Source organism: Euprymna scolopes, chromosome 39 (genome assembly GCF_053919585.1).
Source record: "Euprymna scolopes isolate OS-2025 chromosome 39, ASM5391958v1, whole genome shotgun sequence".
In the NCBI taxonomy this organism is placed as follows: domain Eukaryota; kingdom Metazoa; phylum Mollusca; class Cephalopoda; order Sepiida; family Sepiolidae; genus Euprymna; species Euprymna scolopes.
In genome coordinates this window covers 29,679,830-29,702,116 of record NC_136520.1, presented here as the reverse complement: position 1 = coordinate 29,702,116, position 22,287 = coordinate 29,679,830, and the positions used below count along the sequence as shown (strand labels likewise).

At 33.3% G+C, this 22,287-nt stretch overlaps 1 protein-coding gene and 1 pseudogene across 15 annotated transcripts in view; one reads left to right on the top strand and one right to left on the bottom strand.

The window, feature by feature from the left end:
- Positions 1-22,287, bottom strand: part of LOC145263693 (5'-AMP-activated protein kinase subunit gamma-1-like) — an 812,476-nt gene that overhangs the window by 54,790 nt on the left and 735,399 nt on the right. For all 15 annotated transcript variants that reach the window (XM_080120636.1, XM_080120635.1, XM_080120622.1 and 12 more), the window contains one exon: positions 16,629-16,674. In XM_080120636.1, the coding sequence (XP_079976762.1) occupies positions 16,629-16,674 (46 nt within the window). The remainder of the gene's footprint in view (positions 1-16,628; positions 16,675-22,287) is intronic.
- Positions 22,085-22,202, top strand: LOC145264099 (5S ribosomal RNA; annotated as a pseudogene).

Sequence of the window (22,287 nt, the reverse complement as noted above, 5' to 3'; positions counted from 1 at the left end):
ATTTCAAAAAATTCCAAGGTGTAATTATCGAGAAAAGTGCAGACAGACGAACGAACAAGGGTGAATTTACAGGTCCACCTTCCTTTTTGTTGGGGGGGGGGGGACCAATTACAACTATTTTTAATTGTACAGCGCAACCTTCATACAATCAAGGTTTTCGTCAACGTTTTTTTATAAAGAATAAAATAAATTTTTATGTACGATATCAATAATAAGATCCTTACAAATAGATATCCAAAACCAAACTTTTATCAGTTTATTATATATAAAAACTTTAAATGTGGGTACATAGATTTTTGGAGACCAAACAATATTAAATTTATTTTGGCAATACAAGTACCTATCGAATTATCACTGTTCAAAGTTTATCTTTTATTTATTGTCTTGCATGCCACTGGGCTAGAAACCAATTTTCACAGTGTAGAAATAAATAAATAAATAAAATTCAAACAAATGTAATGCCATTTTGTAGTAAATTTAATTATAAATGCAATAGCTTAGAAACAAAAATGATATTTTATGAAATTAAATTTTGTAGTAAATTTAATCATAAATGCAATAGCTTAGAAACAAAAATGATATTTTATGAAATTAAATCCATCAGAATGCATTTTGGCTTATTCATAAACTAGTCAGTCACTTAATAGTTGGCAAAAATAACTACTGTTTGACCTATTATGTCATGCAATTATGTGCTGATTTACCATCCATACCGGCGGTTTTGGGGGAAACAGGTAAATGAAACTCATAGGTTTGATCATTATTCTCTAATCAACAGTTGCTTATTTAGGCTATTTATTTAAACCTCCAAGTTTACTTATTACTCCAGAAACAGCTGGTATGGATGGCTAATTAGCTCATCCCAAGCAAGTCATATTGCTACAGAATCCTATGATAGGAGTGGATTTTTTTTCGGGTTGGGGGGGGGATTGGTGGGAAGCTGGGCAGCACGATGTTTGTTCACGTTACATAATATAATGCTCTTACTAATGTAATTAAGTATTGTCATTATATATATATATAACAAAAACAACAACAATGATTATTAGATGAATGACTACACAAATCCCATGTGTCACCATTTAACGTATTTTATTATAAAGTTCTAGTACAATGTATTGGGTAGTAATGAAATAATTACTGGAATATTCCACCCGAAAATATATTATTTTGTGTGTGTGTGTACTTTCGATTATAAAATATATACATGTAATATATATATATACAATTGTTTTTCCGATTGGCACAATTAATTAAGCATTTACACTTTCAGAGCATATATATATATATATATATATATATATATATATATATATATATATATATATATATATATATATATATATCTCGTTAGTGAACATTCCAAAGCCAAATATATATTTATTTTTCATTCATATGAATGAAAAATAAATATATACTTGGCATTGCAATGTTTATTGCATATATCTATCTATCTATCTATACATATATATATATAATATATATATATGTATATATATATATATATATATATATATATATATATATATCGGCTTGGAATAGGTGTTAGTCTAGCGGCACTGATGAGTTGTGAAACAACGAAACAGATCTGTATGTCGATGACTAAAATATATTTTATATATATATATATATATATATATATATATATATATATATATATATATATATATATATATATATATAATAGAGGGAATAGATAGACAAATCGTGAAATTAGTCTTGTGATTGGTAGTCTGAATACAGTGGCTTCATACATGGGATAGTCCTAATAACCTGTGGTAGCAAATTGAGATAGATAGACGAGTTAAACAAAAAAATAAAAAATAATAAAAACAAGCAAACGAAAAACAAACAGGATGATAGGATGTGTGTGAAGTGAAAAGGTAGAATAAAAAAACAACAAAAACAAGATGATATGGAAACAACAAACAACGCAGCAAACTACTTGGGTGGGGGCGCAGGGGGGGGTCGAGCTTGAGCGGGTGTGGGGGGAAAGTCAGAAAATGAAGGGAAAGAAAGAAAGGAGCAGACTAAAACCAAAACAAAACGCAGATTCTTAACAGGATGACAATAAATCTGACGATGGGAGATGAAGCTGGCGTAGGATGAAGAGAGCATCATTAGTTGTAAAAGGTACTAGTAGTAGTAAAAGCATGACCAATAGTTACTATGTATCAACTGACTAGTCACAAATTCTATCCAAAAGTGAAAGGGGATGAGGGGTAGAATAGATAAAAGATAGGCATAAGATGTGTGGGGTAAAGTGACGAGAAAAAGAGAGGGAGAAAGGAAGACAGAGAGAAGTAAACAAAGCCATTTTAGTTGAATTGTAAAAACACTGATGAGAGGGGGTGAAAGAGAGACAACAAGTGACAGAGAGAAAAAGACTGTAAAACAGGCGCGAGGAGCAGGAAGAGGAAAGTAAAGAAAGGAAGAAAGAAAGGAAGTTGTAGAGAGTGTTAAACAGAGAGAGAGAGAGAGAGAGAGAGAGAGAGGGGGGGATATATAGCTTGAATGAATGAGAAAGAGAGAGACAGGCAGAGAATGTTTCAATGATACAAACATATTCTGAGGTTGTCGATAGGAGTCGTCAGACTTTTTTTTTCTTTTGTCAGGTTTCGAGCAACTTTTAAAGATGAAAACAAACAAAAGGGGCGAAGGATGAGGAGGGGAGAGCCATATGGACGATTGGGCCCCTTACCTTGTTCGTCGTCCAAGTCGGGTGGCCCACGGTGGTCCTCTTCATTAGATTTTTCTGTGATAAATTTGATGATGCCCTTACATATGATCACAAGAACTGACATGATCGGTCTGCCCACCGCAGATTGTCGGCAGAGTTCAAGCCGAAACGAAGGAGGAGGAGGAAGAGGAGGAGGAGGGGAAGGCCGGAAGAGGAGGGCTATGGAAGGGGAGGGAAAGACAAAATCATTAGAGAGAGAGAGAGAGTCGAGGGAATAATATGAGAAAGAGAGGAAAAATAAAACGACAGAGATGGAATGAGAGAGAGAAAGAGAGAGAGAGAGAGAGAGGGAGACGAGGGAATAATGTAAGAAAAAATAAAACGAGAGAGAGAGAGAGAGAGAGAGAGAGAGAGAGAGAGAGAGAGAGAGAGAGAGAGAGAGAGAGAAATCTAATACTAATTATGAAATCTTAAAATTAGTTTCCTAATAATAAAAACACAATTGCTCATTCGTGGAGAAATAATTAATAACTAATCTAACATATAAAGTTATCCTGTCGGATTTTTAAAGAGACCCAAATAATAATCTATTTGACATATCAGTACTTGATTTGAACAAGACTATTTTTTCCTTCCTTCCACTACATTAATGCCATGAATATATTTTGCACTAATTTCTTTCTAAAAGATACTTATTCCAGAAAATAAAAATTTCAGTGTGAATACTTTTCCTCTTAGTCATCGAATAATCTGATGCATTAGATAAAGAGAAGTAATCATGTCAGGAGTTATTTCCTTTGATTTATACAAAAATAAATATCTAACAACAAATTTTTGATTCGCTTATAACATTAAAGTCATCAAAATAAATTAATTTTAATCTTCAAAAATAAACATAAAAACGATGATAAACAGTTCTGGGAATTAATATTGTTTTTGGACGGGTATTCTTCTATCTTAATTTTAAGTTAATTTTTATTCTTTAATTTTTTCATATTTAATTTTAATTTAAATCTTCAGATTTTCAATGTATACTTCCCTATTCTGTTCATTTTTATAGTTTTACGCATTATTTTTCTAATTCTATAGTTATAGTATTCTATTATAGTTTATTATTAAATATATATCTCTTAACTTTATTATTTATAATAATATTTTAGTTCTGATTATAATTAATATTATTAAATTAAATATTAAAATTATTATTCTGATAATGTTGCTTACAGATTAACACTGTTCTTACTTAATTGAATTGGACAACAATTTGTTACTTTTCGAATGGAGTCTAGATTCCTAAAACTGGTTTAAGGTATTTTTGCACTGCTAGATCAAGAAATGGCACCCGTTTTTATCCATCAGGTTAGGTTTTTGTGCCAAGTCGATTTGAAAAAAAAAAAATCAGATCTTGTGACAAAATTTGATTACATTTTTGTGGCATTATCAACTGATTTTTGTAAACACACTTCATCCTAAATATATTTTTAAAAGAAAAAATGTTTTGCCAACAACATATATTGATTACCTGACAGACCATCGATTACTGTAAACTGAATGGTGGGCATTAATAAAAGTAAGTACATGTAAATTGCATGTTGCTTCACCGTTGTTCAAATTTCAGAGTTGAACTTCCATTTTTTCAAACTCCTGGAACGCTCAGCGGCAGGGAGGTCTCTCTTCAGATTTCAACAATAGTCAGCCATTATGTCTGTGCTCCAGTCACTCTGATATCTGGTCTCCATCTCTTTCAGGTTCTGATGGAATTTATACCCCATGCTTGTCACTCATTGAACCCAGGTTCTCAGGAAACAGGTCCATATATATATAGCTAGTGCATCTTGACACTCATGTTGCAATCCAGGTTTCTGAAAGCAGTCAGTATGTTGTTAACAAGTTCTGCGTAGTTTTTGGCCTTATTGTTGCCAAAAAAGTTCTTCACCACTCGAACAAATGCCTTGCATGCTTCCAGTTTCACTTCGTTCACTGAGTTTTCAAAATATGGATCTCAGATGAGCTGCTGGATCTGAGGACCGTTGAAGATGCCAGCTTGCAACTTCTTTCATGGTCAATCCTGGAAAAGTGTGGCACAAGTAAGTGAAGTAGTCATCATCCGTGTTCAGAGCCTTGGTCAACTGCTTAGGTAAGCCGAGCTTGATGTACAATGGTGGGAAAATTATTCTGTCTGTCCATTTATATTCTTTGCAAGGCATCAATTCCTCTCGCACAGATCAGTCCTTCTTTGTATAATGTTGAGCTCGGTACCACACAAATATTTGGAAGATTTTAAAGTTTTATGACTTCAAACTGATCTCTTTTCAACATAATCCCCCAGAGCTATCGGACCTGAATACTTCTTGTCATTAAAATAATCATTTCCAATCGAAACATGGCATTTTACTCCCACCAACTTCTTCTAAAATGCCCTATACATGTATACATGTGTACAAAAACATAAAAAACGACATGTGGCCATATCTCAAAAACTTGACCTGATTGAGCAAAACGAACATGATGTTTGGATTCACTGAATCAGATTTGTCCTAGATCAGTTGAAAAATGCAGACAAATTTGTTGTTGACCAGGGTTTCATCATTATTGATTTTCTTTATCTTCAAATTATTTTAATATATCATCATTGTAACGTGTACGTTATTTGTTTTCATTTTATTATTGTTTATTTCACCTTTATTTTGTACTAGTCGGGTGTGCCCGGCCTTGTTGGATCATAAAATATGCTTAAATATATTTTAATTAATGCAGCTTTTGTATTTATTATTACGGAGCCAATTCTCTATTGAATATTATGTTGTACCTAATATATAGTAGTGATTGCAAAAGTTGAAAACAAAAATGATTTGAGTGCCATAAACTAGACTTGAAACCAAAACATTTAGCGTTCCAGTAGCATCTCCTACCGATGTAGCTATTGAGGTAGGAGATAGCTACATCGGTAGGAGATGTAAAAAATAGGTAAGAAAGATTTAATAACATGTACAGACACATATTGGCAAGTTGAAATGCAAACTGTTCATTTCAACTTGCCAACATATTTTTACTTCTTTCTGCACATGCCCAAATTCAATTCATTTCCTTAAGTTAAACAAATTAAGGAAATGAATTGAATTTGGGTATGTGCAGAAAGTAAAAATATATTGGCAAGTTGAAATGAACAGTTTGCATAGCAGTAGCAGTAGTAGTGATGTTATAAATAGATATAAATTTATATATGTTTCCTATAATAACCGAATATATATGCTATACAAAATGGTAAACTTTGATGTTTCTCTTGCTTGATTGCTATTTGTGATGTTATTAGAGGCGTTGGCGAACAAACTTTTTTTAATGCCATCTATATATAAAAGCGAAAATATGTGTATGTATGTATGTGTGTTTGCTTTTTGTGTATGTCTACGAAAGGCTTTTTTCGCCGTGATTATCAGTTGGCTCGCTCCTTCTTAAAACTTTTTATATGCTGTCTAAATAATAATATCTACGACTAAAGAACTCGGGTCATAGCTGTCTTTAATTTACCCGACTTTTACAAGCTATTTTCGAGATATTTTTTGATCGCTGCGTAGCGGGGAAAACAGAATCTGGCTTCCAGCGCAAAACTAGGTCAAACATCACACGACATCGCACCTATTAATTTCGCTTTATAAACGTCAACTTAACACACTTATTAATTCATCTATTCCCGTGGTCGAGATGGTTAGGTCACAGGTTATTTTTCTTCATTTCCTTTCCACTTCCGCGTCAAAGGTTCGGGGTTCAAGCCTACCTTTCTACTAAATTTTTTTTTTTTCTTTTACACCTCCAAACACCCGGCCAACGTTTTCTTTTTTTCTTTTAAACAGGGTCGTTTTGATCTACCCCCCCCCCCAACACACACACCTCCAAACACCAGGGCAATAATATAAATCTCCAAACACCAGGGCAATAATATAAATCTCACCTGTCTGTTTAAATGTATGTATGTAACTATATATGTCTGTATATATATGTATGTCTGCCTAAAACTTGACAGACGCATGTCAGAACGTGATGAAACTGGTATCGTTTTAAACTTGGATTTTTCAGACGACAAATATTAAAAAATTGGCCAAAAACACTAATTCTTTCACCTTCAATGGGGCAGTTTTCTACGAGGAGGAGATCGCTTTTTTTGTAGATATTTTCGAAAGTCATCCACTCTTTTCGATTGACTAGCCTTAATTTTGATGTTTATCATTTTCGGTTTTGCGATGGACGCAACAGCAAAGCCATCACGTTTTTTTTTTCCTCATGTTTCCTTCTCCTTCACGGTACAGGTTGGAGCTTGCCTGCCTACTACCATTTTTTTTTTTTTTACTCAACACCCACTTCCAAAGACCTGGGCAATGCCGAGCATCCAGGCTAGTTCAAAATATGATACAAAATTAAATATTCTAAATCGTTTTAGAAACGATTGCACAGTAAATATTTGCTGTTTGAATTCTTGCAACTGATATAAATAATATAATTTTAATCAGGAAAAAAAAAAAAGCTTAAAGTATTTGACTGATCGTTTGAATGTTCTTTCGTCTGTTTTAACAGAAGCGAACATGATAAAAGTTCAAAATTAGATGTGAACTAAAAGAATATTGAGCTCTTTATGTAAGATCTGCTGTTTTGATTTAGCTAGGTTCTGATTTTGGGAAGTTTATTCTTTATGTCATTATATGTGTGTGTGTGTGTGTGTGTGTGTGTGTGTGTGTGTGTGTGTGTGTGCGCGGGTTTATGCAGCATCTTTTTCATTTAAATAAACCTTGTTAAAAATAACAGAATTCTGTTAATTATTCTGTTTTTATTTGTTTAAATTTTTTAATGATCTTTTGTGTAAAAATAAAAAAAAATCTAGCCCTACTTCGGTATTGAACACCCTTGTATCAACTTTGTTAAAAATTCATTGGCTGCTTCACCTATGGAATAAGATTTTGCAATTTTAATATCAAGGTTCATTTAGATAGCTTGATAGTGCAATACTAGAGCTTTTATATTATACTGCTTCACTGGAAACCGACACTCATTTCAATGCTCATCTCTAAAAGGTTCAGTTTTATTTACTATGCCATATTATGTATGCATATTACTATAAAAGCGTATTTATGCGATTTTGTTCTGCCAAGTTCCAATTTTGACCCCTCAGCAGCTACTATTGAATTTGTTCCACGGATCAGAATACCTTATATATAAATATTCAAGTCTGTAGACCAAAAATTGACAGTAGTATGGTAAAGACCGTTCTGCATACACAAGATCAACTTATACATACTAATGGCTTGGCAAGGCCACAGGGGAGACAACCAAGCAAAAAACAAAAAAAAAAAACAAAAAAAAAAAAAAAACCCTAAGCAAAATTCATCCCAAAGTAGCAAAACTAAAGCTAGCCTGCCAGGACTATATATATATATATATATATATATATATATATATATATATATATAGGCAAATTTGAGTATAGTATTGGTTTAAAAATATACATTCTTTTTTACCAATTGTCATAAAATTTTAACCATAGAATTTCCAAAAGCCTGAAAATTTTCATGTAGTTTCGTCCTATAGACCAAAGATATGAGCATTTCAATATTCAATTTGGCTACGAGTGTGTACGTATATATATATATATGTATATATATATATATATATATATATATATATATATATATATATATATATATACACACACCACCACCTTTTTTGGCAATTTTATAAGTTCAGAATCTCAGCAACATTTAACAAATGAAGGCTTGTTGGAAAGCTAATAACCTGACTTGTGTAATGGGTTATATGACATTTGCCATTAAGGTTACACATTAAGGGAGATCATCCACCATCCAGACCCTATTTTTAGCACTTTTTTACAGCCATAAAATATTTCAACTATAGTCATTTGTGTTTTCCTAGTTTTGCATATGAATTACAAAATATCTGATATTTTCCAACAACCTCTTTGGTTTTCATACATAAAGTAAATTTCACACTGTATAAGGATTATTTGATACTGGAGATATTCATAATCATACCCTATTTCTAAAAGAGAAGAGATATAACATATGAGAAATATTTGGAATCAAGTCTCCCCTTGCTGTTATTTCAGATCATTTGAAACCATAGCAGCAAGTTTTAGTCTCCTCTCCATCAAGGCCAGAGGTTTTGAGGAAATTATATATATATATATATATATATATATATATATATATATATATATATAAATACACAGTAGAATCCTGGGATATGGTTTTTCAGGTTACGATGTGGAATACAATGTTTTTCCGGACCCTTGTTATAGTATTTGCCCCCACCTTATGGTGTTATTTATAATGTGATTTGTACTGTACTGTATTTTGTTACTAATTTTTAATCCCATATCCCGGGGTACTACTGTGTGTATGTATGTTTATATATATATAAGGTTTTATTAGTGATAAATTCAAAGTTACGAATTCACTTAGCAGATTCTTATATAAAAGATGATTGCTCCTTTATTTTTATTTATTTGTTTGCACATTCTCCAACGGACATACACCATCTCATGGTTTCTTTCGAATGGTAAATAGTGCCTTAGGACTAACCATAATCTTGAAATAAACAAATTTTGTTTTCTATAAGTCTGAACCAGGTAAAACTTGAATTGAGTTATCTATATTTGTGTGCATCAAGAAATTGAATGTAATTAACAAATTTGCGTATCCAGGTGGTGCAATTAGCTTCTTATATCAGTTTGATGCAGAAATTGATTTACGTCTTAACAAGGCAACTGAATCGTTTTGTAGGTTAGTGCATTGGCCATGGACAAAAAAAACAAAAAAAACACGAGGATATAACTTTTAAAAAAAAGTCAATGTTTATAATGTTTGCATTTGTCAACTTTATTGTATGCGCATGAAACTTGTTGAATTTGAAACAAAAATAAAAGTTACCTCAGTGTAGAAAATTTGGTGATTTATCAAGCTTTTTTGGGTTATTTAATGCAGAATCCAGTAATTTTTAAATATGCTTTTATACTTGAAGTTCTTTATATCTTCAAATATTTATTTATGGTGTTTGCTTTAGTTGTTTTGTAAGGGAAAATTGCTGCTAGGACCAGATGGGTGACCATTTGGGAAGATGATGCGCTGTATGTACCGCAAGAAAAAATAACAGGTTGAGAAACTGACATGGGACTCTTAAGCCATGGTAGACACCCCATCAAGTGATGGCATCACAATAAAAAATACCCTCGATAGCCCGGGCAAAGCATTGAGTATTCAGCTACCAACAAAATTTGAATTACACTACAAACTTGTGTAGTGAGTTCGATCTCAGCTGCAGCTGTACTGGATGGATGGAGAATATGATTGAGTTTTGCAAAGGGGGAAAAAAAAAAAAAAATAACATCAATGCTTGGTGCATTTTAGGCCAGGAAGTCATTATCTTCAGACAGCCTAATCAGGTAGTACACGAACCATCTAAAAACTGAGGACAAAAAAGATGAAGTATAGTATCAGAACAGATATTACCCTTTGCTCCTAGTCAAAAGCCAAGAACAGAATGTTTGTTGGCACATTAAAAGCAGGTTACACATCATTGCTTAACGTTATGTAGGCATGTATGGAGAATGAGCAAAGATTGTATCCCAGTTTTTGTTAATGGAGAACTTTGTGAAGAATAGTGGCCAACTTAAAAACCAAAACTAAAATACAAAGAGTCTGTAAAGATCTCTTGAAAAATGTGTGGTATCCTGAGCAGTAATTGGGAACAGAGTGCACTAAATAAAGCAACATGGAAATGGGACAATAATATTGGTGTGCCTGAATATGAGAGAAGACAAATCAATCCATAAAAAAACTTAAGATAGAATCGCAACCATTTAATGACTATGAGATTGGGACTGTGGTAAAGTATGCCTGAGCAAAACACATTTTACAAGTCATAGTGAAAATCATCTCCACAAAGAATTTGTGAACTATCTTTTGCAATCCACATAGTAAAGAGTGCCAATCTATGCCAGGTTTGATATGACATCATAAAGTCTGGAAGAATGGGTCAACCAAAAGCGTGCTAAGTATTTTCTGGATGAATTCACCCAAGACTAGATAAGGAAGGCTCTATACACTGGCTAAAAAGAGGATTGCTCCATTATGATCAGGAGAGCTCAAGATCAAGGCTTGATAAGCAATGCTTTTAAGAATATGGATGGTCTCTGAAATGACAAGTGTAGGTTCTGCCACACAGAAGTATAGAGTGTGAGCCACCTGGCATCCAACTGTAATTTTCTGCTTGGGGACAGCTACTATACAATACAACACAATTAAGTGTGCAAATAACTCCATTGGGCAATCTGTAAAAAGTTAAAGATTGAATGCAGCAGCAAGTCCTGGGAACATATCTACCGTGAAGAACAGTTGGAAATAAGTTATACACCATCCACTATGACTATGCAATTCCTGCAGCTATATATGCCTAGAAAACAGCGCTATTAAACCTGACAGGGCAAGAAGAAAGAAGCAACCTTAGTAGAAGTTAGTGTCCCAAAGATGCTGGATTAAACAAAGCTGAGAGAGAGAGAAAAGATAAATAAATCCCAAGTTCTTATGTAGCACATGAAAAAGAAACCAGTTTCTTTTTCATGTGGTACTTAAGAACTTGGGATTTCTTTATCTTTTCTTTTTTTTCTTAGAAAGATTTCCATCTTTTCAGCAATCATATGAGCTAGCAAGCTCATGGAATAAATTTTAAAAACTAACTGGTTAATCAAGTGTAAGAAATATATAAATGATTGTGGTTAAAGGGATGGTTAGGATCCTAAAATGATCTCTGGGTTGGGATCTCTGAAATAGGGAATGAATATATGACACCTGGCAGAATGACTCATCCCCAGCAAAAAAAAAAAAAAAAAAAAAAAAAAAGAGTCCAATCAACACACTTTATAGGACAGCAGGTCTTCAATTACTGTGTTAGGGAGTGGTAAGAATCTGGCAGGTTTGAAAAGCCATATTTGTATGTTTACGTGTGATGACAATGCTCAATATCTAATATGCTGTCACCATTATATATATATATATATATATATATATATATATATACACACACCAATATGTCACCATTATATATATATATATATATATATATATATACACACCAATATGTCACCTGGTCAATTGTTCTAAAAACTTACAAAATGTGGCCAATGAGGGTGGTTGATCAGCGGACATTATAAGTTTTTGACAATGACTATCTTTACTGCATTTTGCATTGCCAACAGCTAGACTATGTCGCAACTACTGTTCTCTGCCAACACTTCAATCTAAAATCTCTGTCATCCATCCATCTTGGTGCAATGATGCCTTTGATGTCTAATGGGAGAATCTGAAATATAATCCTTCCTATTTCTATATGATACAACCATATTGGTAAACAGATGAAGACCTGGACAACAACCACCAACAAGGAATTGATTAAGCTCGTAGGTCCACAGATGTTGAGCTTTTAATGGCGGGATAAAAACTGGTTAGCTATGTATCTTACTCAAATGTGTTGCACATGGGTCAACATGATTCAGGATACAATGCAGGCCAGAAAAGTCATCAGCTTAACCCAACCAGGGTGAATGCTGTTGCAGCTAAGAGCAAAGTGTAATATCTGTTCTGATACTATAATTCATCTTTTTTGTCTTCAGTCAGCGATGGAGAAATCTTTCTAGATGGTTCTGGTACTACCAGATTAGGCTGTCTGAAGATAATGGTTTCCTGGCCTAAAATGCACCAAACATTGATGTTAGTTCCCCCCCCCTTTCCCTTGGCAAAACTCAATCATATTCTGCAAAGTCAAAAATAGAAATTTTCCCTTACAAAACAATTAAAGCTATAATAAATACTACAAATAAAACTATAAATAAATATTTGAAGATATAAAGAACTTTAAGCATAAAAGCATATTTAAAAATTACTGGATTCTGCATTGAATACCCCCCTCCCCCCCAAGTCGATAAATCATCAAACTTTCTACACTGAGGTAACTTATTTTTGTTTCAATTCAACAAGTTTCATGCACATACAACAAAGCTGACTAAATGCAAACATTATAAACCTTGACTTTTTTTTTCTAAAAACAATGGTGTTAAAAAAACAAACTGGAAACTGCAGCACTAACCCTAGGTGCACGTATATCCCCATTGGGGAAGATGACAATGTTAGGTTTTTGAAACTCTTACAAGGAGGTGTCCTCCTATATACAGCACCTGATATTCCCAAATTTGTCATCCATCTCATACTGATTAAGCTCAATGTTGCTCAACTTCGATGATCTAACTAGAACGGGTGTATCAACATGATTATGTTGTATACTAATATTATGTTTGGTTTAAGGCATATCAACCACCTATAGGTTATTTAATGTCAAATAAAGTTGGCAAATGTAATTTTACAGGTAGGATAATTATTTTATATTTCTAGAGTATGTTGCTCCTAGAACACAAAATGGTGTATTTTCAAGTTCTTTTATCCTTTCGCTTGGTTATTGATAATATGTAAATATTGTAAAGTGAAATTATTTAAATAATTAGTAACTTTTACATAAGTAATTTGACAATAAATTTATTTTTTTTTATTTTTATTTTTTGGCTTTGTTTTCGCTGGAAATTTTAACATTTTTTTTTGGGGGGGGGATTATTGTTTATTTGTATTTCTTCTGCACATCTATGAAAAGTTTTGTTCTGAAGCAGATCCAGTGTTTAAAACCTTTTTAGGCTTCATTATTCATTTTATGACTTTTAAAAAACCAAAAAAACATTGCCTTGAAACAACTCTAATAGCTTTGTGTGTTCTTGATTTGGAAATGATTTCAAATCATAAAAGCACACATGCACATTCATAAGTTAAAAAAAAGGAATGAGGGGGGGGAAAAAAAGTTTCATTTTATCAGCCTAATACCATAAGAGGATTAAGTTAATCTTGCTGGAAATTAATCAAATTGACAATAAATCAATTTGATGAATGTTTGGAGTATGAGAACGAAAGAAAAGATTTAAATTCTTAAATGACTCGTGGCAGGATATTTGCAGAAGGGAAAACAAATTTATAACGAGTTTGTATCTAACTTTGTACCATTGTTTTCATTGTCCATAGCTTATCAAACTTGATTTTTGTTTTACTTTTGTTCAGCAAATTACAAGGTATATTGTCACTGAAGTTGAAGGAGCTACTGCGATAAAGGTCAGATTTATGAGGGAGGGCAATCTGAGTAGCAAGTGAGACAGCAAGATGTTTTTTTTTACACAGAGATTCAGTGGCCAATGACAAAACAAGCTGAAGTCAAGATTAAATTCCTAACCTGAGAGACGGAAAATTTAACATAAAATGATACTCATTCTAGCTTTTTAGGACAGTTAACTTAAAAATATTTTTACTGTAAGAGATAAATTCTTTGGGAGTTTTGAAGGAGAGGAGAGGATGATTTTCAGTGAGAGTTTAGTATAAAAAAAAAAAAAAAAAAAAAAACGTACAGGCTGGAACAATAAAATTGTTGCTCTAGAAATAACATGATTCCATTTCCGTTTAATGAAAACCGGTTTTCTTTTTTTTTGTTGCAAACAATCTACTAGTTGGCCAGTTGTGTACAAATCCCAGAGCCATAGGAGCCTTCTATCATATATGAAAGCAACACAATGTTCAACAAGTGGGATCAGAGATGTGGCGCTGTAAAATTCATGCTCTTTTACTAATCCAAGTTCTGACAACAGGACCATTGCCAGCACCATCAAAATGCATTGTTGGATTACCAGAAATAACAGGAACGTGCCCAGGGTGATGAAAACAAAATTTCCGGCCATGGTTACAGTCTTTGGTGTGGTTTCAATTGAGAGCCACATCATGCAACCTCACATCTTCAAAGTCAGCTTGAAAGTCAACCACTGGCAGACCCCAGGTGAGGCAGCAGAACTTGATGCCGGCTCACAAGTTCAAAGAGACCTAGGCTTGGCTTCAGAAGGAGTGCTACGACTTTGTACCCTTTTCTTACTGCCCACCTCCCTTCCTACCCCCCCCCCCCCCGACCTGAATCCGTTGGACTTCATTTTATCATACGTCAAGAACATCACTAACATAACCTCTCACAACATGAAAGCCAGCCTGATCACCACCGTCCGTCAAGTATTCGGGGCGGTGATTGAGGCTGAAGGCGGCTACATTGAGTAGATGTCAACTCTACTACATAATCAAGTTACCTGAATTGATTTTTTTCAATAAAAAATTTTAAAATAAAGCTGTAGAGTTGTTTTCTTTAGGGTGACAAATTTATTGTTCCACCCTGTAATTACTTACCCTACCATTAACCCACGGTTTGAGTGGAAAGCCCCTCCCCTAAAATAGTGAGCCTATGCCTGAAACAGTACCACATGACTTAAACCGTAAAGCAACCTACAGTCTCTTAGCAACATGTCATATGGAAGGGATGAAAATGTTTTTGATTCTTTAAACTGGTATATTTTATGAAGAAGGAGATGAAACCAATATTTCATTTTAAACTGGATTTTTTTTTTTACTTAATTCCTTAATCAGGGTTTACCTTTGAATTGTATTTATAAGAGAAATAAAGGTTGTATACCTATTTACTTGCCTCCCCACGAGGGAAGGGTTAAACACAAGGTTAATTTTTAATGTGGGAAAAATTCAGCTACCAAAGTGGCATTCCGAATTAGGTAAAAAATAAGAAAATTCCTCAGTCTAGAAGTATTTCTCCTTCACTGAGTGAGAACAAAAAAGATGAACAAACACTACACTATGCTCCTAGCCAAAAGGTCAAGGAATGCAGATTGTGTCAACCCTTTCTTCCCCCAGGACCTTATATTATGTGCAGTTTGGTTAAACTTTTGTCAGTAATTGAATTTAATTTCAAATCTTTAAATCTCTCTTTAATTGTTTAAGCTCACCAATTGACTGTCTACTTTTCATATGGTGTTCTATCAATCATCCAGAATTAAAAAAAAAGTTGCCCCTGTAGAACTATGTGTACACTTCACTTCAAAAGTATTGCTGCCTAAGAATATGCAATGCTGCATATTGATAACTAATCTGTGCAGATATTATAATTGTGGATAATGTCGCATTTTGTATGCAAATGAATATATTCTTATTTCTTCATGAGTCGTGTGTGCAGGCCTGAAAACTACAACGCAGCAAGTTTCAACAAGGGAAGTAACTGTGCACATCTTAAATTGGTGTTATTTGCTGAAGAAAAAAAATGTTACACATGAGGGGCCCTATGTAAGGAGTGATTGAGTTTGCTAGTGTAAATTTTGATAAGGATCACTCTTAGTGCATGCCAGGATAACCCAGATCTGTAAAACAGAACCGTTCTCAGTGCTGAACAGAAGATGTGTGGCAAGGTGGGGGGTGCAGAGGTCAAACATGCTAGAAAAACAGGTGTTGAACAATATAAGGATATGACGGTAAGAGTCACATTTTCTAGTAAGTGAAATAAGGTTTTTCAAATCAGTCTCTCTGTGAAAGTCAAGCGAACAGAAAATGGAAATGATGTAGAGATAATCCAAGCTTAATGTTACCGATGTGTGTCTGCACATAAGTTCATTTCTCAAGTTAGATAACTAAATAAATAATTGGTCATATAGTCTCTCTCCTAAATTCATTCTCTCAAATAAAATCTTGAAGAAAGCAAGAATGTTTTTCTTGTGTCATTCATGAATAGAAAGTTTATTTTGCCTAAATTAAAAAAAAAAAATGAGAGAATCAACAAACCTAAATGAACACAGCCACTCATGTAACGTAGCGACGATGAAAGAAGCAACGATGTAGAGAATAAAAGAACAGCATGTAAACACTCAGCTTACGTACATATAACAAGATTTTACTTGGTTTCTTGATTGCTCATTGGTGAAAACATAACATGTGCAATAATACATTAATGAAAATATAACAGAAAGAAAAGGGGGACTTACCATAACCTCCACCTAAGTCCATTCTTTCGAACTCCTCACTGAAGCGCTAGAAAAAAAATAAATTAATGAATAGAAGAACAGGAAATATAAAGAAAAATTATATATATATATATATATATATATATATATATATATATACACACACACACACACACACACACACACAATTTAAGACTGTAAATTATACTTTCCAAGAATTTATTGTTCAACAGAATACTCAAATATGAAATATTAAAATTTCCTTACTCCATGGCCATTAAAGAAATGCATTCTTCTCAGAGGAAAGATATTAGCAAATGAATATTATAGTAAAGCTATGAATTTGCTGGTGCTGTTTATCTATAAAAGTGAAAGTGCGTGTGTGTGTGTGTGTTCCTGTGTACATTTCCCTACACAAAACTCTGTCAATTTTTAGTCTACAGACTCGAAATTTGATATATAGGACATGAAGATTTAGGAAAATCTTTGTAATCCGTTTTCAGCCAGAAATTTGGCTGTTAAGGGGCCAAAGTTCAACGATTTGACCTTTGAAAACTCTACCAAATTCCTCTGCCAATCTTGGATATAAACATTGAAATTTTAGATATAGGTTCCTTGAACATGGATCTAACTTAATAACTTGATTTGAGCTCCAAAGGATAAATGTTAAGGGGTCATAACAGGGGTCAAAGTTAAAAAAAATTTGACCTCTGCAGTCTTTACCATATTACTCAGACAATTTTTGGTCTAAACATTTGAAATTTTACATAAAGTATATTCAGAGATAGAGCAAGCTTTTTAATCGGTTTGGGTCAAACATTTGAGCTACCAATATATGTATGTATGTATGTATGTATGTATGTTTGCCTAAAACTTTTGACAAAAAATTGGCTAAACTCTACTTTACCCTCAACTCGGCCCTTTTCTACAGGGAGGGGTCCCTTTTTTCACAAATATTTTCGAAAGTCATCCCGTCTTTTCGATTGTCTAGCCTTAATTTAAACCTACGTCACTTCCGGTTTGCCAGTGGTCGTAACAGCAAAGACATAACGTTTTTTTTCTGTTCTTTTCCTCCTTCGCGGTATGGGTTCGAGCCTGCCTTCCTATTACCACTTTTTTTTTTGCTCAACACTCACCTCCAAACACCCGGGCAATGCTGGGCACCCATGCTAGTATATTATATCAAATTTAATAACAATAACTGCACTCCTCCCATTCACAATCGCACTAATCATCACTGTAGCCATAATAATTAATCCACTAAAAAGATTGAAGAGAAAGAATAATATCTGGCTTAACCCCCCTTTCAGCTCTATTATATAAAAGGAACTTTGTGTGTGTGTGTGTGTGTGTGTGTGTGTGTGTGTGTTTCAGTTGGGTTGATTTTTATGAAATTATTATATAAAAGGAACTTTGTGTGTGTGTGTGTGTGTGTGTGTGTTCAGTTGGGTTGATTTTTATGAAATTTCATACAATGCACGTACCTGGCAGTGTTCTTAGATAGGTTTTGTATCAGAATGTGTTTGATAAGTATCGATAATCAATATAATCTGATGAAAGAAGAAACAGGTGATTTTAACCAAAGTTAACACCTTACACAGCCTAACATCGCAAGTGCATTTGAAAAGTTTTATTAGCACTCAAGCCAAAATGTCCGACATAAAATCAACAGAAGCCTCTTTGATAAGTGAAATGAAGGTTTCTGTTTAGAGCACAACTGAAGCATGATACTTGACTGTTGTATTTTAAACTTTAATTCAAGCCATTACATATAAATTTTTTTATAAAATCAACAGTAGGTTCTCTACAGTGCAATGTAAATTGCAATGTATTGTGGACTAAATCACTGCAGGGAGGCATGTGAAATTTCTCCTGGTGCACCACGATGGGTCTCCAACTAGAGCAAGCAATCAATGGATTTGGTTGAAAAACTGGGTAATTTCACTGATTTTGATGACAATAAAAATATGCGAATGTGAAACATTCATTGATCATTTAATCCAGAGCAACATCGAGTCTCCCTACTAGTATATATATATTAAAACATAATATCTGTCAGACTTGAAAATTTTATTATTTCCCACTCTATAATAAAGACCAGTGTGTATTTATTTGGCTATGAATTCATCCCATCACACAAAAGTTGAGAAGTAAAACTTTGCCTTTTTAGTTGTCAGACAAAAAACATTTCGAGAGGAGCAACAACAAAGCAAATACCAAAAGAACCTTTGCTTCCCGAATTTCAGAAATAATTTCTCCATTTTAAAAAGTCAACAGTTGATGTTTAATTTTTGTTTAGGTCATCAGACATGATAATTTATAAGAAATTAAATTACTGATATAATTCTCGTGTGTCTATGCATGTTTCTCTTCTTTGTGTGAATCACATTTTTTTTTTTGCTATTTGCTATTGTTTATTTTTTAAAATAAAAAATGATATAGCATAATGTATCAAAAATAAATTTTGTTTTAATAGCTGAAAAATAAATGTTGGAATTACTTTGTAAGCCTTTGAAATTTTCAATAGATTTGACAGTATTCAAACAATGTCATTCAAATTGGTTTTCAAATTCTTAGCAAATCACAAACAGAGATTTAAATACTATTACCTTAATAATAAGTATACTCACACAGCAGTTTGGTTCAATTGATAATTTAATAACAAATTAATATAATAATTACATCCTAATAAAAAGTAATATTTCGATTATTTGGATACTACTGTTCTCATCTTCAGTGTCATTTTCACAATGTTTCGATCGATATAACATCCGAACTCCTTACAGGTGTATCTTGTCAAACTCGGGAATGCTTCTGTTAAACTTGGGAATCTGCATGGAATCTCAACTGAACCCTTTATTTACTTCATGGAGATAGTGTGTTCTCATTCTGTCAGCCATGACTGGATAGAGGTCCTAAATAATATGCAAGTGTATATTTGGGTCAGTCACACTGAAATAAATAGCACTCAAGATGAGAACAGCAGTCCAAATAATACAAATAACCAATCCTCATCTCAAAAATACAGAAACGTAAAAAATAATAATTTGACAAAAGCAAAAAAAAACAAAAAAAACAAAACAACATAGTAATAATAAAAAAATTTTTTTTTTAAAGTAAAATGGAAGTGAAAAGATACACTAAGTTATAAAAATTGCTATAACGGCATAACACCCAATAATTGCCACTTCCAGCCAAGAACGTGTTCAGCAGTGAAGCGCAAAAATCAGTCCCTGCTATATTAAGTTCTTGCCAGGGACTTTATTATTAATTCTTATTTTGAGACAAACATTTTCTTTTGGTATTAAATTGTTACTTGAAAGTACCGAATAGTTAACAAACCCCCTTCCCCATTCATATAAAGAAAAAAAAACATTTTTAATGTGGGAAGAGGGGGACTTCGTTAAAAATATTCCCTTGAGTATTTGTAAAAAAAATAAACATTCCAATTATAAATAAACTTGTATTAAAAATAAAACTAAAAATTTTCAATGGAATCACTTTTCATAAGTTGACCCAGATTTTTGTTGATGCAAAATACACACAGGGACTAATTTTTCTCATTTCATCGCTTTCTGCTGAAGATATTTTTAACCAGAAGGGCCAATTCTCAGGCATTATGTCTGAAAATCAACTTCCAACAATCGGAACAGTTGAGACAGGAAACCTTTGCATAAACAAAGAACTTGATATCCTTTCACATGACATACAGACAACAAGAATATTGACAGGGTACAAAACCGACTTTGAAATCTAGTGGGTGATGTTTTTTCTCCTCTCTACTACTTTTTCCTCACAGAAACAACCACTTTATTATTTTCACGGCAAGTACCAACTTAGCTTAAATCTATGATAACCACTGTAGTACATTGACACACAAACACTCTTCTAGCTACAACCACTGTCAACAATTTCCACTACTTTCTATCTGTGTCTAAAACTAATTAAAATTACATGAGTAAAAAGAGTTTCTTTCCTAAAACTGCCTGTCTGTGAAACACATGAACACGGGCTGCTTCCGAGATAACTATAACATGGTCGTTTTCAAGTCCAGCGTAAAGAAATTATTATTGAACCATCCTCTTAAATAATTAATTTCTACCCAATTTCCACCATTATTGAGCATTACAGTGCTGTTTCACTGACCACCCGAAACCCTTTAACATTTACATTTGAGTGGCTTCTGGGCCTTGATAAGTGCCAACCCTGGAACGGATTAATGCCATATCCCTGGGTTCTACTGTAAATGCCAAAGTTAGGCTTCTTTCTCAAAGTAACGGTAAAGTCAAAACATTCATTTCAACTTAAACTTTACAAAATAGCAGCATCCAATCTTTTTTATATACTATATAAGCAATATCAATTCCAAAATTAACTAATTTGCATATTGATTTTAACAAAGAACATTTTATTAATTAATTGTTACTTTTTTTAATTAAATAATTGTTTTGATTGAAATATAGTTTTATTTCCCAAACAAATATTGAACATTTTTAACAAGTTGCGATCAAATCCTGGTGAAAATGAACAAACGGTGCTGTTTTAGACCTTAACATATGTAAATTTGAGTTCTGCATCATGCAAAAAAAAAAAAAAAAAAAAAAAGAAATGACTAAGTCCATCATTTGCCCCATCCCCAACCCACCCCCATTTAACCCCTAAAGTCCCCAAGGCCTTAACATATTTAAATTTGAGTTCAGCACCGTGCAAAACTGCTAAATAGACATACACAGAAAATTTTGGACAAATATAGTAAAATAGTCCCAAAAATGGAATGTTTTTATTAGTCCTAAAAGAGTTATCGCAAAGTATAGACAAACAAAATTATATAGAAATCAGTTACAACTTTTCAAAAAGTTTTAATAATTCAAAACATCAATTTTTTTTAATAAGCACAAAAGTGTCAATTTTAGCCATTTTAACCCGAAAGGCACCCAGGGGGACAACCAGAGTTTTACCGGAAAATCCGTTTTGTTTTTTTGTTTGTTTTTTACTCATATGTTTAATATTTGTGAAAAATTTCAAAATTTCCAAGGTGTAGTTATTGAGAAAAGTGCGGACAGACGAACGGACAAGGGTGAATTTACAGGTCCACCCTCTTTTTGTGGGGTGGGGGTGGGGGACAAAAGAAAAGAAAAAAAGCACAAATATTCATATGAAATAACGTTTCAATAAGTGAACAGAAAATCTAAAAAGTCTCAAATTCAAAGGTTAAAAGAACGTATATGGATATTAGCATAAATACTAGTTAAGCGTAATTATTTTTTTGCCACTTTTAACAAATCTTGTCATTCGCATACTTCAACAGTGCTCAATACATGAGTAGAGCTTAGATAAATTAGCATGACGATTCCCGACGGGGAAAGAAACAAACAAGTCTATTATTTCATTTCAGCAAACTAGTCAGACAGAATTTACATTTGGGTTACATACGTTCATTACAAACTATAATTTTTTTTCTTATTCCCACAATCACGTGTTACGGCATAATCACGTTTGACACACCGGTTCCCGTCAGATCACCAAAGTTAAACAACGATGAGCCTGGCCAGTACCAGATGGGTAACCATTTGGGACTTCCAGGTGCTGTATGTGCTTTCCGCTTATCTTGGCATTGTTTCCAATCGTCCTGGATTTCTCCTTACCACTGAACTCAAGTGGTGCCGATTCAAGAGAGGTG